The sequence below is a fragment of the Cottoperca gobio genome, chromosome 8, assembly GCF_900634415.1.
Source record: "Cottoperca gobio chromosome 8, fCotGob3.1, whole genome shotgun sequence".
Lineage (NCBI taxonomy): Eukaryota > Metazoa > Chordata > Actinopteri > Perciformes > Bovichtidae > Cottoperca > Cottoperca gobio.
The window spans coordinates 20,158,835-20,177,191 of NC_041362.1; the positions used below are offsets into that span (position 1 = coordinate 20,158,835).

General features: G+C 42.4%; 1 protein-coding gene across 2 annotated transcripts; it reads left to right on the forward strand.

Moving 5' to 3' along the window:
• Nucleotides 1-371: 371 nt before the first annotated feature.
• Nucleotides 372-17,840, forward strand: mpp2a (MAGUK p55 scaffold protein 2a). 2 transcript variants are annotated; one of them, XM_029438338.1, is made up of 14 exons: nucleotides 372-498; nucleotides 6,934-6,982; nucleotides 8,011-8,111; nucleotides 8,255-8,410; nucleotides 10,266-10,427; nucleotides 10,665-10,772; nucleotides 11,227-11,346; nucleotides 11,501-11,632; nucleotides 11,790-11,892; nucleotides 12,670-12,738; nucleotides 12,898-13,059; nucleotides 13,253-13,455; nucleotides 13,915-14,043; nucleotides 14,187-17,840. In XM_029438338.1, the coding sequence occupies exons 2-14, from the start codon at nucleotides 6,952-6,954 to the stop codon at nucleotides 14,361-14,363; spliced, it is 1,653 nt and encodes a 550-aa protein (XP_029294198.1). In that variant the 5' UTR covers nucleotides 372-498; nucleotides 6,934-6,951; the 3' UTR covers nucleotides 14,364-17,840. The 2 variants fall into 2 exon arrangements, with proteins under 2 accessions (XP_029294198.1, XP_029294199.1); XM_029438339.1 differs by lacking the exon at nucleotides 6,934-6,982 and having other exon boundaries at nucleotides 405-498.
• The last annotated feature ends 517 nt before the right edge of the window (nucleotides 17,841-18,357 follow it).

Here is an 18,357-nt window from a genome sequence, read left to right on the forward strand (position 1 = left end):
GTCCAATCTGTGATTCTGTGTTATATAAAAAACACCTTAGCTTTGGTGTTTTTTTAAGGCAGAGAAACAAACAAAAATAATGCGCTGGCCCTTTAATACTCCTTAATAATGTACCGCATCGATACGATCTATACCTGTAAAAAAAATCCCTGGAATATGTAGAATTTGACCGGAAATATGTCAAATCAGTCTGCAAAAATATATGTTAAACATGTTAAACTCCCACCTACTTCATGGTGCATATCATATAGTTTAGTTCTTAAAGGTGCATTCTAGTTCATGTCCTTAACAATAACAGTTTAACATTAGTTGTTTTGTAATTGAAATGTCCTATATATTTGCCAAAAGCGTTTTATTCTGAAATCTCTCGGAAGTCATTAGCATTTTTCTGCTGCCAGTGACACCGTCTGTCTTGATGGCTAAAGAAGCCAGACGACAACAAGAAGCGCACGAGACATCACAGACAGCGTGAAGCGGCCTATATCATTGTGTTGAAAGGTAGGTGAACGGCATTTTATTCACATCTATTGCACTCGCTGTTAGCTTATGGTTTCCACATTTAGCTTTTTCCTTTTCCTCCCACTGAGGCTCGTTTACTCTAAGAGAGCCGCTAACGTTGAATGGACTGACTTGATAATGGTGCGTGCGTGCGTGCGTGCGGGCGCGTGAATGTTGGTAATGCACATAGTAGTACTATCCGGAGTAATTAATGTATAGCCAAATTGTGTTGTTTTTTTAGCATTTTGTTTTTCGGGCAGCCTTTGTGTGTGTGTGTGTGTGTGTGTGTGTGTGTGTGTGTGTGTGTGTGTGTGTGTGTGTGTGTGTGTGTGTGTGTGTGTGTGTGTGTCATGCTTTGTTATATGTGACCCCTGAGACTAATTAGAAGACCCTGTACCTACATGCATATTTGGTGGGGGATACACTATGAGTAATGCTAATAATACACTAGTTGACATTTAAAAAGGTTTAATAAAGAGAACAGTCTATGAAACACAGTTTATGGGGTTCAGCTGGTGACCATGCACTTGACACCCCCTACCCACTCAGACACAAACACACACCCTACATATATTACCTGAAGATTATTATGTAAACTATTTAGGAAATATGGAGGGAAAGTATAGGATTGTGTCTTCAAATCAAGGCAACTTATTCCATACATCCTTTAAAAACAAATAGTTCCCATGGAGGGCAACAACAGTTAAACCCAAGTTATGTTTACAAGACTTTGCAAGATGTAATTGTGTACGTGTGTGTGTGGCAAGATTTGTTTCTGTACATATTTGAGCATCTGAGCAGATGGATGATGGTGGGAGACGGGGGGAGGAGGGGCAGGGATGGAGGAGGGGTAATAAATATGGGAGTAATGGAGGGAGAAGGAGAGGAGATTAAAGAGGGAACATTAGGGGGGACGTCAGCAAGGGAAAGTATAAAGGGAGAGAAGAGGGGGCAATGGGGGATTTGTTGATGTTGAGGGTGAGAATAGGAGAAGGAGACAAGTGAGGAGGAGGGAAAGCGAGTAGAGGAAGAAAGGTATGAGCAGAGGAGAGGCAGGAGGAAGAGGGTAGCAGATGGGGCTCGCAGCAGGGTGAGATCAGCCACTAGTTTGTGTATGTTTGGCTATTTTTGCAGATCAGGTAAATAGTAGCTCAGCAAGCTTTTTCTCCTCTTATCTATTGCTCTCCTACAGTTCTGTATATTATTTTCACCAACATTGACTTGTTTATTTGGTTCCCCGTTAAGTGAAAAGTGGATATGCATATACATTTAACATATACATACACATAAAACATGTCATTAAATGGAGTAAAACTATATACCGTTTCCTCCCGTTTAAATATTTTCCCGTAATTATCCCGTATTTTTAACCAAAAAAAAAAGGCCTAATTTAAAAAAGTGTACAGTGGTAAAGTGGCCTCCGGTAGAGCAGGTGGCAGTATTATGTTTAACTTTAGCTGAAAAACATTATCCGCCAGTAAACACACAGAAGAAGAAAACGGGAACAATAACACAGAAGAAGAAGATGAGAACATATGGATGAGAGTCACAGTGAACGGGAGATAGACTGTGACGCAGTTGTACCTGCCAAACAAGTTAAAACTTTATGTAAGTTCCAAATGAGAGGAGACCTTCCCTTATTTAATAAAAGCAGAGTTGGGCAAACTCAATATTTGTTTTATAGTTTGTTTATTGGTTTACATTCAAAGTGGCAGTGGAATCAGAGCCACCTCTCTTTGTCCTCACAGCTGCCTGTTTTACTGAGTGTACAGCTGTCGGGAAACAGCGTAGCTTCAGTTAGCAGTTAGTTTGAGTTCAGCGACAGCAGCGGGGAACCGCAGACTCCCCGTTGCTGCTGTTACACAGGTCTAGCAGCCCGCTGTGACTTCAGGGCTGGGGCTCGTTCGGGCTGAGCTCAAGTCAGCTCTCCGGCTGCTGACTGGGGCTCCATCTGAAGGAGGCGGCTGCCAAGTGCCGGCTCTGCCGACCTCTCTCCTCCCCGGCGGGCTGCTCTCCTGGCTGCGCCGCCACCGGGAAGATGAGACGAATATGAGGGTCGTTTTCAAGTTCTGCCACTTTGGATTTAGTCCAATAAACAAACTAATGTAACGTTACACAGACTACAGCCCCGGTTAACATCAGTGCCCAGTAAACACAGATGATCAGCTCCACGTGAAGATTATCAGACAGCAGAGTTTTCTGACCAGAGATCAGAGTTTCAGCAGTTTGGATGAATTTTGGTATTCTTGCTCACTAACTGACTGACTGACAGGCATTACACAGGCGTAAATGCAAAACACAATATGAAGAATACATTATAATACAATAAATATGCCAAACTACTACAACTAAAATCTAAACATCACATATTGTATGGACCCAGTTTAGAGGTAAAATGCTGCACCCTATTTCTTTGGAGCAGGTGGCTCGGAAATTAAACTTTGAACCTTCGAAATGGAAGGGATTTAATTTATAGTTGAATGGTGAGTGCCTCTTTGTTCTCCGCTCCCTCCCCAAATTTCCAATGTATTGTGTCTGTTGTCATGGCAATGTATAGATTAGTTACGCCCACATTTCCCTCCCCTCTCCCTCGTTCACTCCTCACTTTTCCATCTCTCTCTCTCTTGCTCCTTTGCTATGGATGCTCAATTCCAGAACAATCGCTGGTACTCCGCCCTCCATTGCTGACGTCACTGCCTGCTGTATGAGTGTGTTTGTTGCGCCATGTTGTGGTGGGAGAAGGAGGAGTTCGCATGCAACTGCTGTAGGGTGAAAATACAATCATGCATGCACACACACTGCTGCCGGCTGCAGCTTCATATTTAGGGTTCTAACATAATGAGATCTTCTCATCTAACTCTAAATGAATAAGCGTATTATTCTATAAACTCCTATGAACTAACCACCCTCTTAACTGTATTTCCTTCAACATGGGAGTATTTATTTAACCTTGTTGAGTGCAATAGCTGCACTCGAGCAGAGTGAGGGTTACATGTCCTGCTTAAGGGTTCCTCCAGTTCATGAAAGGCTCAGTGTTCGTTTACTTCCTTTCTCTCAGCAAGAAAGCCAAAAGGCAATTTCCAAAATGTCTAAATATTCCTTTAATTTCACCAAAGGAGTGCATACTTAAAATGTTGGGACAAAAATATTTTGTCTAAACTAATGTAAACATTACAACATTACATTCTCTCTCTCTCACAGTTTGTGTGTGGGTTTTCGTTTTCAATATTTTTGATATTTTTGGTTTTGTAATGGGATTTCATTTACAATTTATTGGTGATAGTTTGATTTACTTTTACTTTTGGTGAGTTTGGGTGTGGTAGTTGGGGTGTTTGTGGGGTTTTCCCTTGCCGGTGTCTCGCCAGTCGGCGTCTGACGCCATGGTAAATGGGGAATTCACCAAGCTGACGAGGAAGCACGGTATGAAGATCTCAGCCGGCTTCCCGTGTAGCATAGAAGATGTAGATTTAGCTGTGGGGGAAAAGGTCGGACATGGCAGTATAAAATCACTGGCGCGGATGAACAGCGCCGTTGTCATTTTCCTGGACCAGCTGGAGAAGGTGAACCGTGTCATCGAGACAGGTATGAAGTATTTTGGTTGCGGAGAGGAGGGACACACCGCGAGAGCCTGTCCGAGGAGCGGGGAGCCAGCTCCGTCTGCCGACCACGGCTGCGCCGGTGCCGTCCACGGCTGCGCCGGTTGTAGTCGAGCGACAGGTGGCTGCTGCTGAGGGGGGGATCTTACCGCAGGGTGGTGGTGAGTGACCCCCCCTGGCGGTGGCTGCTGTTACAGATGTGATAGCTTCGACTGGGTGGCCTGTGGCGGCTCCGCGAACCTCGCAGCGCCGCGCCACTGCTGTGTCTGACCTGGTGAATGAGGCAGGTGGTGATGTGATGTGAAGTACAGAATAATGATACAGTTGAAAAGATGACATGGGGCGAACAGGTCGAGGAGGCAGAGATGGAGGAGGAAGTGACAACATTAGAGGTAAAACAAAAGGCCGCTTCAAAACGCAGGAGAAAAACAAATAATGCATGAAGTGGGAAAAAACAAAACTGCAAAGTTGGGGATGCGGGACAGGCATTAAGAAAGGCGGGGCAGGCGGATGAAAGTACAAGTGAAGAGGAGTGTATCTCAGACAGCAGCGACATCCCCAATGTCAATGTCACACAAGACATCACCAGATCTATGAAAGACCTGGAGGGTGATATAGTGGAACTAGAAATAATTAGTGAGTCCACAGGAGATCGAGGATATATTGAAATCCTCAAAATTAAGAAAATGGCTCTAGCCGACCTGCTAGACGTTAAAGTACAGGGTGCACGGGTCCGGTCCCGGTTTCAAAACGTCACCGAGGTGGAAGCTCCCTCTAGCTTCTTCTTCGGCCTGGAGAAAAAGAACGCACAGAAGAGGGTAATCCACTCACTGCTCTCAGACACAGGGCAAGAAATAATGGAACCAAGCCAGATAAGAAGGTGAGCTGTGAGCTTTTATTCCTCCCTATACTTGAGTGAGTATAGGGAAGAGGAAACAATTTTAGAGGAGTTATGTGATGCACTACCTCAGGTCTCTGAGGAGACCAACTCACAGCTCGAGGGTCCGTTGAGTATGTGGGAGTTAAAGGCAGCCCTGCAGGGTATGCAGGGACGGCGAGCTCCCGGTATCGACGGCCTCACAGTTGAGTTTTTTAAGGAATTCTGGGACATCTTAGGAACAGATGTCCTAGATGTTTTTAACGAGAGTCTGGCCTCTAGTTCCATGCCGATGTCCTGCCGTAGGGCAGTAATAACACTTCTGCCTAAGAAAGGAAACCTGCAGGACATCGGTAACTGGCGTCCTGTGTCTTTGCTGTGTGTGGATTACAAGCTTCTATCCAAGGCGCTGGCCACCAGGCTTGGGAGGGCTATGGAGCAGGTCATCTACCGGGACCAGACCTACTGTGAATGTGACATGTGAGTTAATACTGTAGCTCCCTGGGAATGCCATACATTAAAACAGCGACAGGTGGACCCCAATGTGAGCTCCACATCCTTTTCTTACAAGACCCTGTTCAAATAACAGCTATAACACAGGGTCACTAATCAGGAAAATGACAGTACTTGACTCAGCGTTTGACAATTCAGCTTCTGTTCCACACCTTGGTATGGCAGGTCCATGGTAGACAATGTTTGCCTAATTCAGGATGTATTGGAGGTCTCCAGCTCATTGGACATTAATACTGGTCTGATTTCTCTAGATCAGGAAAAAGCTTTCGACCGGGTTGAGCACAACTTCCTCTGGAAAGTGATGGAGAAGTTTGGGTTCAGCCCTGGTTTCATAGCTAAGATCAAGGTAATGTACAGTGAAGTTGAGAGTGTGCTGAAGTTCAATGGTAATCTGTGTGCTCCTTTTAGAGTGTGTAGAGGGGTCCGGCAGGGATGTGCTCTGTCAGGAATGCTCTATGCACTCTCCCTTGAACCTCTCCTCAGAAAATCTCTCCAATTTGCAAGGTCTGTTTTTACCGGGTTTTAATGGCAAAATTGGCTGCTTTGGTTTGGAGAGACGTGGCCAGCTGTATCCTCAGACGCGTGAGTAACCTGGGGCTGGATACTGCTCTGTTTTTAACTGATTCTAAAAAATGTAAATTGAGTGGGCTGCCTCCATTTTATCAGGGTGTTTTTAAGTGTTGGGTCCTTTTTAAACATTAAAGGAGCCCATATTCTGACTCTCTGTACTGGTTGTTGAAGGAGCCACTGATCCACGGAGCCAGGCTGGACATCAGCAGCAGCGTCACACCCGGCCTGATGGTGCCTTTGTGCAGGTCCAAGACCCTGTCCCTGAAGCAGCTGGTGGATGTAGTGGGGCCGGCGCTGAATGATGCCCGGGCCCTGGGCTCTCTGCTGGGTCTGAACTCTGTCCGGGTGGCTCAAAGAATCCTGCAGCTCTGGAGCCAGAGGCTCACTGGAGAAGAGAGGACCCTCCTAACCACATACAGCCAGGGAGAGGCTGATCCTGACCCAGCGGACCCCTTTCCTGAAGTCTACCTGAGCCCAGGGCTGGGAGAACTGACCGGCCCCCTGCTCAAGGTCATTAATCCGGAAAAACTGTCGCTGCACAGAGCCGACAAAAAAACGTTTTATACTAACTGTGTCAAAAGCATCAACAGAAAGGGCCTGTGCAGCAGACGCTCCACTGTGTGGAGCAACAGACTTGGTGGAGAAAGCGGACCGGGTCCACAGTGGAGGATTTTATATAAACCTCACCTCCCTTTTGTAATCTCTGCGAGACTGTTTTCCGTGTGTGTGTGTATATGTGTATATATAGGGATATGTATTTTAAAACAGAAAAGGATTTTCTTTGCACTTTATTTGTAAACTGTTTGTGAGTTTACATTTATTTTTGTAAATAAAGTGTTTTTTGAAAAATCTCTCTCTCTCTCTCTCTCTCTCTCTCAGATTGACTGAAGCGGTACCATGCCTGTGGCCTCCACCAGGACAGAGCCTGGTGAGACCAGACACCTTCCTCCTCATTAACCCTATCAACAATTGACTATGTTTTCTTTGTTTAGCCCCCCCCCCCCTCACATCCAATTTACAAAAGGGCTCTTAAATGGGTAAAAACCAAGAGTGTTTATCGGCCAATATTCATTCTAAATAGTTTAATCGCTGGTCTCTCGAAGCGCCGATCAGATGATGCCAAACAGACAACTTCTCAGCATGCCACTAAATGGCTTCACCAAAGTAGTGAGTTGTGTTTTCAAGGTGGGATTGTTGCGCCGGTATTCCGCCTCGCTGTTCTGAATAAAAGGTATGGATATGGAATGGGGGGGTCATTGAGAGAGCGTGCCTCTTAGAGAGAGTAAAAATGTTGCACATGTTGCCTGCTAATAAATAATCAGTCGTCAATTCATGATACTTTGTCATCTCTTAATTGTAATACTTAATATACAATGTTGTTAGGAATAGGCTAGGTAAATAAATAAATAATGCTACACAATAGAAAGAAGGCTTTAAATAGATCCCGTGGTCAGGCTGCTTCCAGCAATCGGTCATCAGCCCAAGAAATCCGGATCGGAGCACCCTTAGTGAAAACAAATACAAATATATCTAGATGATGAAGATTAATACTTACAACTTATTATTGCAATAACAGCATTTAACCTGTGGCCAAAACGAATTAACTTTTAATTTATTGATATATACATGAGAGAGAGAGAGAGAGAGAGAGAGAGAGAGAGAGAGAGAGAGAGAGAGAGAGAGAGAGAGAGAGAGAGAGAGAGAGAGAGAGAGAGAGAGAGAGAGAGAGAGAGAGAGAGAGAGAGAGAGAGAGAGAGAGAGAGAGAGAGAGAGAGAGAGAGAGACTTTGATCACAATAATGATTCCACCTATAATTATCAGAGGTCACTCAGCTACATCAGTGAGTATAAATAAGGCAAAAAAGATAATTATGTATCATGCTTGGCATTCATTTAAAGCAGTCCTACAGTTTAGCCAGAAAAGCTCTTTCTCATTTTCCGTGTGTGTGTGTTATAGTGCTCCAGGTGATGGACGCGATGAGCGACAGCACCACCAGCTCCACCACAGCCAATGACCTGGACCTCATCTACCTCAAAGGCATCATGGAGAGTCCTCTGGTGTGGTATACACACACATACACCCTTTTGATTACATCAATTATTAAAGTAGACTCACCAGTCATATGTGCGTCTGTTAATGTGCATATACTTGTAAAGACACATGTGTATCATGTTGTTGTATATGTGTGTCTTTGTCTAAGGAGCGAGAGGAGAGCCTGCAGGAGCCTCGTCCGTCGCCAGTGAGGGACAACAACGTGGAGCTCCTGCAGGAGATCCTCAGTGAGCTGGACCCCTTCACACCCCACTCCGACACAGCAGCTGAGCTCACCCGCATACTCACACAGCCTCACTTCCAGGTGATGAACATACACATATACAGTATATCTCAAAAGTGAGTACACCCTTTAGATTTTTGCAAATATTCTGTTATATCCTTTCAGGGGATAACATTATCCTACTGAAACTTTGATATAACTTAAAGTAGTCAGTGTGCTGCTTGAATAACAGTATAGATTTATTGTCCTTTGAAAATTACTCAGTACACAGCTGTTAATGTCTAAACAGCTGGCAACAAAAGTGAGTACACCCCATAGTGAACATGTCCTAATTGTGCCCAAAGTGTCAATATTTTGTGTGACCACCATTGTATCTAGCACTGCTTTAACCCTCCTGGGCATGGAATTCACCAGAGCTGCACAGGTTGCTTCTGGAATCTTCTTCCACTCCTCCACGACGACATCACGGAGCGCACGGATGTTGGACACCTTGCACTCCTCCACCTTCCTCTTGAGGATGCCCCACATGTGCTCAATTGGGTTTAGGTCTGGAGACATACTTGGCCAGTCCATCACCTTAACCTTCAGCTTCTTCAGCAAGGCCGTTGTCATCTTGGAGGTGTGTTTAGGGTCATTATCATGTTGGAAAACTGCCCTACGGCCCAGTTTCCGAAGAGAGGGGATCATGCTCTGCTGCAGGATGTCACAGTATATATTGGAATTCATGTGTCCCTCAATGAAATGCAGCTCCCCAGTGCCGGCAGCACTCATGCAGCCCCAGACCATGATGCTGCCACCACCATGCTTGACTGTAGGCAAAACACATTTGTCTTGGTACTCCTCACCAGGGTGCTGCCACACACGCCGGACACCATCTGACCCAAACAGGTTTATTTTGGTCTCATCAGACCACAGGACATGGTTCCAGTAACTCATGTTCTTGGATTCATTGTCTTCAGCAAACTCTTTGCGGGCTTTCTTATGCATCGGTTTCAGAAGGGGCTTCTGTCTGGGGCGACGGCCATACAAACCGATTTGATGCAGTGTGCGGCGTATGGTCTGGGCACTGACAGGCTGACATCCCACTTCTGCAACCTCTGCAGCAATGCTGGAAGCACTCGCACGTCTATTTTTGGAAACCAACCTCTGGATATGACGCTGAGCACGTGGACTCAACTTCTTTGGTCGACCCTGGCGAGGCCTGTTCCGAGTGGAACCTGTCCTGGAAAACCTGCTGTATGATCTTAGCCACTGTGCTGCAACTCATTTTCATGGTGTTGGCAATCTTCTTATAGCCAAGGCCATCTTTGTGAAGCGCAATAATCCTTTTTTTCAGCCGCTCAGAGAGTTCCTTGCCATGAGGTGCCATGTTGTCCAGCATTCAGAGAGAATTGTGCCCAAAACACCAAATTTAACAGCCCTGCTTATCATTTACACCTGAATCCTTGTAACACTAACGAGTCACTTGACACCAGGGCGGGAAAACAACATCATTGGGCACAATTAGGACATGTTCACTATGGGGTGTACTCACTTTTGTTGCCAGCTGTTTAGACATTAACAGCTGTGTACTGAGTAATTTTCAAAGGACAATAAATCTATACTGTTATTCAAGCAGCACACTGACTACTTTAAGTTATATCAAAGTTTCAGTAGGATAATGTTATCCCCTGAAAGGATATAACAGAATATTTGCAAAAATCTAAAGGGTGTACTCACTTTTGAGATATACTGTACATGTGGCAAATATAATCTAAATGATTGAATAATTTTGGTTGTTTTGTTGAATCTGATGATAAAATTGTTTGTTTGCAAATCTTTGCACACAGGAAAGTTTTCTCTCCACACAGTTAAAAAACAAAAAAACTATAGATATTGTGACATTAAATATCAATATTGTGATATCTAACATCAAATTTCTTCTTTGGGTTAACAGTCTCTACTTGAGACTCATGATTCAGTGGCGTCCCAGACATGTGATAGCCCACCGCCCAGCCCATGTGATTTTGTGGATCATGAGCAGGAGGAGCACAACCTGCACCCGCCACCTGATGCAATCCGCATGGTGGGAATACGCAAAGTGGCCGGAGAGCACCTGGTAGGTAACATTAAAGCTTAAACACAGTAGACACAGCAGAGTTCAAGCACTCTTAATGTTTGTAAAGCATTTAATAAAAAAAATTAAAACTGAGTCCCATCCTGATTCCTGTATGTTGTGCTTTTAGTAAAACAGTAAACAACAGTAGGTCATATTACGTTTGGATTTAATTACTGCTGTAGCTGATTTTATTATCAATGATGATAGAAACAATGGTCTACGTTAATTGTGTTGCAGGGTGTGACGTTCAAGGTGGAGGGAGGTGAGCTGATTATAGCCCGCATCCTCCATGGAGGGATGATAGACCAGCAAGGACTGCTGCATGTCGGAGATATAATCAAAGAGGTAAGGAAGACTGTTACGTAGGTATGACCTCACTGACCCCATCCATTCTTTTGATTAATGGTAGAAGTATCTTAAAATTCCAGTAGTTTTTCCTTGACTTTTGAAACCAAAGTTTTGAGCTTTCCAGTAACACTGTCCCCAACTAAAGTGTCTCTTAAAGGAACAGTTTTTGGAAAAAGAGCTTATTCGCTTTCTTCATTCGTAAAATGAGGAGCACTGGAATCAGCGGGAAACAGCCTGGTAAAAACAATACACAAATGCTTATTCTTTCTGATCCTAACAGTGGAGTACCTCAAGGCTCTGTTCTGAGACCTTTTATTTATTTATTTTGGCTCACCAAGCTCTTGTGATATTTGTGAACTCCTTGGTTAGCTATCATCTTCCATTACAGGTCCATTAACCTGGTTATTAACGTGTTGATTCAGAAACGCTCTTCTATCCGATGTGTTGGCAGGTGAATGGACGAGAGGTGGGCCAGGATGCCAGGGTGCTGCAAGAGGAGCTGCAAGCAACCAGTGGAAGTGTAGTTCTGAAGATACTGCCCAGCTACCATGAACCCATACCTCCAAGACAGGTGACAGATACAAACACATAGAGTGGACGCATGTGGTCATACTACTATTCATAACTGTTGATGGGGACAGTGGCTTATGAAATAATATTAAATAAATAACATACGTTGTCAAATGCACCGTTGAGGACATGTCCGTCTGAATCTGTTTCTCCAGGTGTTCTTTAAATGTCACTATGACTACGACCCGGCCAACGACAACCTGATTCCATGTAAGGAGGCAGGCTTAAGGTTTGAGACAGGAGACATCCTGCAGATAGTCAACCAGGATGACGTCAACTGGTGGCAGGTGGAGTACAAAAACAACATGCACACATTTACACTTCTTTTGTGCTGCTGATTATACTGCAGGCAGTTAAATTCTAATTTACTTTAGACTAAAATGTAATAAAACCAAAGGACCCTTAGTGTTTTTGTTATGAATGTGTATTCTGTGTGTTATACAGGCCCGTCATGTGGAGGGTGGCAGCGCGGGGCTGATCCCCAGTCAGATGCTGGAGGAGAAGAGGAAAGCGTTTGTCAAGAGAGATGTGGAACTGCCACCAGCAGGTAACTGGAAAGAAAGAGTAATGAGAACAAAGAAAAGAAAGTACTTATCAATAAAATGATGAATGTGATGATGACAGGGACATATTGCAGAATAAAGATACAGTACATTTGAATAGTTTTTTTCAGGCATTGGGTGATGACCATTAAAAGCCCTTTACAGCTTGAAGTGGGATTTAGGCAAATACAGTTTACTTGAGAGTTAAAGCTGTAGCCTGTGTATTTAGCAACTAGCTATGTTCTACTACTGGGATGCCTGCTTTACTGTATGTGCCACTGTTCTCGATTTCAGTCTTTTGCTGTTTTCCATTGCTATCTGGCTGTGAAATGCCATTTATGCATATAAATATCATGTAAGTTTCAAGTACCAGTGGTTTTAATAAACGCAATTTCTAAATTTCCTAATTCCCCAAACTCCGAATGTTCCTGCTCTGAAGTGAGTTTAGTCTAAAAACTGTAAAACAAGTAATATGCATCTACAGAAGCTGTAGACTTGAAAGAATATTAAGATGATAGTGGGTTGTAGAAGATGGCAGCAATGGACAGAGATGTGAGAGTCATGTTTTTCCAATTCATCATGCTAATTATAACCACCAACTTTGAAGGCAATGTCAGATGTGAAACTAGATAACTTGGTTGGGTATGTTAACATCCTTCCCACTGGTTGCTGTGGAAATTGTCCAAACCAATAAATAGTTTGGCACATAACCACAAAGAATGCATGAATGATGATAATCAATTCAGTGCCTTGACTAACACCATGTCCCATTTATGTGACAGGAAATCTCTGTACTGGTGTTGGAGGGAAGAAGAAAAAGAAAATGATGTATGTGACCACCAAAAATGCAGGTAACAACGTTTGTGCTGTAAAACGTGGTATTATTTGTTTGGCTCTGTAGTTAAATGATGTCCTAACATATAGTCCTTGCTATTATATTTCCCCCCTATAGAACAGGGACAATTCTACTTTCCATCCTTTAATCCTTCCTCTCTTTCTTCCTCTCTCAGAGTTCGACAGACATGAGATATTGCTCTACGAGGAGGTGGCCAAGGTCCCGCCTTTCAAGAGGAAAACTCTGATTTTGATTGGTTCCCAGGGTGTGGGGCGGCGGAGACTGAAGAACAAGCTTCTACTGAGGGATCCACTCCTCTTTGGCACCACCATTCCATGTATGAAATGTGATATATTAAAGAAGTCTATTGCTAGACATATTAAGGTTGTAATCTCTAAGATTTCTGTGTAACCATTATATAGTTTTAATTAAGAGCAGGAACAAACTGATAGAGAGAAACTGATTTTTTTTTTTAACTAAAAGCTTCTAAATGTGTGTGCGTACATGACTGGGTTTGTGCGTCTGTCCAGACACCTCCAGAAAGCCCAAAAAGGAAGATCGCGAGAGTCGAATGTACGCCTTCACCAGCCGCAGCAAGATGGAGGCGGACATCAAGAAAGGGCGCTTTCTTGAACACGGAGAGTACGATGGCAACCTATACGGAATCAAGATCGACTCTATACATGAGGTGGTGGAGGCAGGACGCATCTGCATACTGGACGCCAACCCTCAGGTACGCACACGTACCAACACAAAAACATTAAGAAGAAAGTCAACACACTGGTTTAGTTTTAAAATGCCCCAAACACAACTTAAAAGAAAAGTGAATTCAAAGCCAGAATGAAACATCCCCACCCCTGCAACAGGGGAACATCATAGATGTTTGGGTTTTTTTGGGGGGATTTTGCTACGCCCCCCCCCCCCCCCCAAGACAATGGTAGGGGAAACACTGATAATAATACATTATACTTGTATAGCGCTTTTCTAATAACTCAAAGACGCTTAACAGAGTGAGTAATACAAAAATAAATAAATATATAAACAAACAGAAATTAGTCATTCTGTGTCACAAGTCCGTAAACTCCTGCTGTTAAAAACTCTGAGACAAATCAAATGTGTTTTATGTGTTCATGTTGTATTATATAACACTCTTCCAAATTGAATGTGTTTGTGTGTCCATGTTGTCTTCTAGTCTCTCAAAGTGCTGAGGACCTCGGAGTTCTTGCCCTATGTGGTATTCCTTCAGTCTCCAGACTTTGAGGTGCTCAAGGCGATGAACCACTCAGCTGTAGAGGCAGAGGTGGTTACGAAGACGCTGACGGTAAGAAGCCCTCGTGGTATGTTTATACACATAGAAACATTATCAGCTCAAGAAGCAGCTTAATCTCAAAGAAGAGCGCCTGTGATTACAATAACAATCCAATAAGGAACAGCAATACCAAAGTCACATGTTTTCCGTTTCAGGATGAAGAGCTGCAGAGGACATGTGATGAGAGCACTAAAATCCAGGCGGCATGTGGTCACTACTTTGACCTCAGCATCATCAATGACAACCTGGATGAAACCTACCGCACCGCCAAGGCCGCCTTGGAAACGGTTTCTAAAAACCCCCAGTGGGTCCCTGTCACCTGGGTTTTCTAGAAAGAGGCTTTGGAGGGCAGAGAAGGGAGGAAACATGCGGAAGAAAACCATGGCACCGAAAATATGCCACTGTGTAAATGATGGAAGTTCTTGTTTAGATTAAGAAGTTTACACAGACGATAGCAGTAGTTTAGCATCAGCTAAATTACAGGATATTCTCTTGAAAGTGAGTGAATAACACAACCATTATTCAAACAGGATTATATTTTTTCCTGTGCAGGGAGGACAGGAAGGAATAGAAATAAACAAGAATGAGCAGGAAAAAGGAGGGGAAAAAGACAAATGAAGTTGTGAATGTCAGAACTTTGTGTGTGTGTGTGTGTGTGTGTGTGTGTGTGTGTGTGTGTGTGTGTGTGTGTGTGTGTGTGTGTGTGTGTGTGTGTGTGTGGATTTTAGAGCAAAGTCTTTTTATTAGTCTTTTATTACAAATGATCATCGTCATTGTTTACATTTCACATCGGAGAGATCGATACCGATGACACTTAATCTCCATGCTATGAGGGCTAGAAAAAAAAGAATCTTAACAAAACCTGATCTACTGATTTGTTTTTTCAATTAACTTACCAAATATTTGACTTGAAATGTTGAAAATAATGACAAACAACCATCATGACTTACAAGAGACCACAGGTCTATCTTAAAACTGCTTATTTGTTTTCCTGGCAGTCCAAAAACCCAAAGGATTCAATCTACAAAGATGTTGGCGACTTCTATTATTGTCATTATTCAACCAGTGTTTCCCACTCTAAGCAGCACTAGCTTCAACACTTCAAATAATGCAACACTTCAGTTGCCGAAGCACAATAATGTAGAAGCCACAGATTTCCTCATGGTAAATAAATGTTTATTCGAGAATGTACTTGACAAATTACGTGTGATCCAGTGCCGGCATCGACAGGCAAACCTCACAGTCCATCTGTTCTCTGTCTGTGTTGCTAGCATCGACGCCTTTCTTATCTAGTTCTTTATTTATATGTAGTTACACACGCACACGCACGCACACACACACACACACACACTCCCTGAACACAAACAATATCCACATCAATTTACAATTCTTCAATTGAGACTTGGTTGTATGTAAGTACTGTCATCACATCTAATCAGGCCACAGTGGCTATTTCAACTTAGACTCACTTAAAATAGTCTCTCTTTTGGTTGTGTTAGCTAGCTAACAGGCCAGTAGGCAATTGGAATAATATGTGAACATATTGTCCCGTTACCAACAGAGCTTGGCTAACAAGCTAGAGTTTGCTATCTGACCGTTAGCAAGCGTGTAGCTCGGAGAACTTTATTTTCCCTTTTTATTGAATACAATGGTGTAGCCTACTATTGTGAACAAAATGCCAGCTGGAGTTAACAGAACAGTGAATAGGGAATCTTAAAGAGTTGTTGTGACTGACTAGCACCAGCCCAGATGGCTAGCAAATTAGCGGTTAGCTCACCAGCTACAGTTTTAGAAACAAATATATTGCAACAACGTGCAAAATAAATATTTTGCTGTACCCCTTTCTGGAGTTATAAGGCCTTTATAGAGTGATGCTGCACCTCATCAACCACATAATGGCTTAAAAACGTGTGGAATGTATAGTATCTCGTTGAATAGAACGTTTTTGCTCTGATGTAAAAGACTTGCCTTCCACCACTATCCTTGGTATTTTATAGGTGCTGGAGCAGCCAGCGAATCACATTTGGTTATCATGAAACAATCCAACAACAACAACGTGTTGAAACAAAACTATTAGATGTGGAACAGTTAATGCTGATGTTATGTAGCAACTTACAAGCTTATAATACCCAAACGCACAGATATAAGATCAGTTCCCAGCCAGATCATGAATACAGCCAGTGTTACCCAAGATCTTAAGACCCGAAGTATGGTTGATAGTGGAGGCATTACATAGGCCTACTGTAGTTTCAACCCCATCGAAACATACACACACACACACACACACACACACACACACACACACACACACACACACACACACACACACACACACACACACACACATAGAGCTTCTGTACAACGTTTTCTATTTTACTACAGTATTGTATTCCATAAGAAAGGGTAATTCTGTTCAACACTCAACTATTATCCCTAATTTGCACTTTCTTTTGTAGTATTTCTAATTCAAAATAAAACCTATTGGTTGTATTTATTAACGCAGTTGTAAACAGTTTGTAGATAACATGTAGAGACACAATGATATAACAGATACTGATTTAGTAGGTATGCGATTCCTGCCTTGTATTTACAGTATGTGACACTTTAGTGATAACTTCTAGAATGTCATCAGTAAACATATGTATACAGTTGCCTACGAGTGAACAACACAACAAAAGAATGGGCAGAAACCTGACAAAACTGAAGCACTTCAACATTTCAGAACATTTTCAACAGATTTTCTTTGGCTATTCAAATGTGTTGTGCACTCTTGGGCCACTATACATGCAACACTGTCCATGGTGCCAACTGCAGAAAGCTTTTTGTACTCAGATATTTTATTGTGGCAGCTACTGAATATTTTGATGACAATTAATTGTTTAGCAATACATGAGAAAAATAGGTGTTTGTCAAATACAAATACTGACAAATAAGCGACCCTCAGACCAAGGAGACGTTTTCAGTGGCTCATTCTTTGTAAAATGACATTTATATCTAGGCTCTAGTTTTTCAAAGTGACTTGAAAAATAGCAGATATTTGTCTGGCAGCTATATTTGGATCTCTGGAGTGTTTGGTCTCGAGGACATTCCAGAGCCTCACTGTGTCCTTTTTCTATAAAATGTCACAAATGCAATAAAACCATTTTTGACAATTTTTCTTTACTTAATGATGAACATTTAGGTACAACCATAACTCTAAAGTTATTTGGGTTTCTAAAAAACTATACACTGTATACTAAAGGTATACTTTTGAAGGGATCATTCCAAAATGTTGCGTAACAAGAGCATTCAATTTGATATGTAAAAAAAAGTTACCTTAAAGGGATCCTCCAGTGATTTAGTGTTGCACTTTCATAAAGTCGAAGAGAGATTTAAAAGATAAATGGTCAAAATGTAAGCAGCAGAGGCGAAGATATCCTGACTTTTATTATGGGTGGAGTTCCAAAATCCCTAAATCCTACATTTCCCATAAGGCAACTCAGCAGCATCTCTCCATTACATCCTCCATATTTTCTAAACCCGAACCAAAATAATCCTGATGACATCACTATGACATCATTTTACAACTGTTTTCACAGGCCGAGTAGTACTCCCCAGGGCCTTAATGTGTCGAATCAGTGGAGTGCTCCTTTAACTTCAATAGTCTGCATTTTAAATAAAATCCTTGAACAAAATCTCGACAGTCACACATGGCTCTAAATATGGACAGTAAATTGAGCTTGAAATGTTTAATGTTGTTATAGGACTGATGATTGTTCATGCTTCTGTCTATGCTGAATAAACTATTGATTCTGTGTTTTCTTTCTGTAGACAAAGACTTTTTTCTCATTGTGCTTACAACTTTCACAAGACACTGCAGTTTAAGCATTGTTATACAACAAACAAGATGGTCTGACTGGCAGAGCACAAGAAGTCAGGTCACACCTCACAGTATCCAGTGTGAATCTGCTTGAGCATGTACACAACTTAACTTTGCCATACAACCGTTAAGAATGTACATTTTATATTTTCCTATTCTAAGTATTGTCTACTGCAGTGGTTCCGAACCGTTTTTCTTAAACTGACAACCCCTGACTAACGTTACGTGACAAATATGGCTATTTTTATGTTATATTCAATGCTTAACAATAACAGTGCAGAACAACTGATAAACTGAACATTTAACCCAAATAGTGAATAACTGCAGGACATTGTGTAAAACGAGCGATTTGGATGCATATTGAGCAGATTATTTCAGTTTTCCTCTTATTTTTAGGAACTTTTAATACAATTCTCTGTAGGTGTTTTCATTTTAATCATTTAATGTAATTTATTTTTGACAAATTC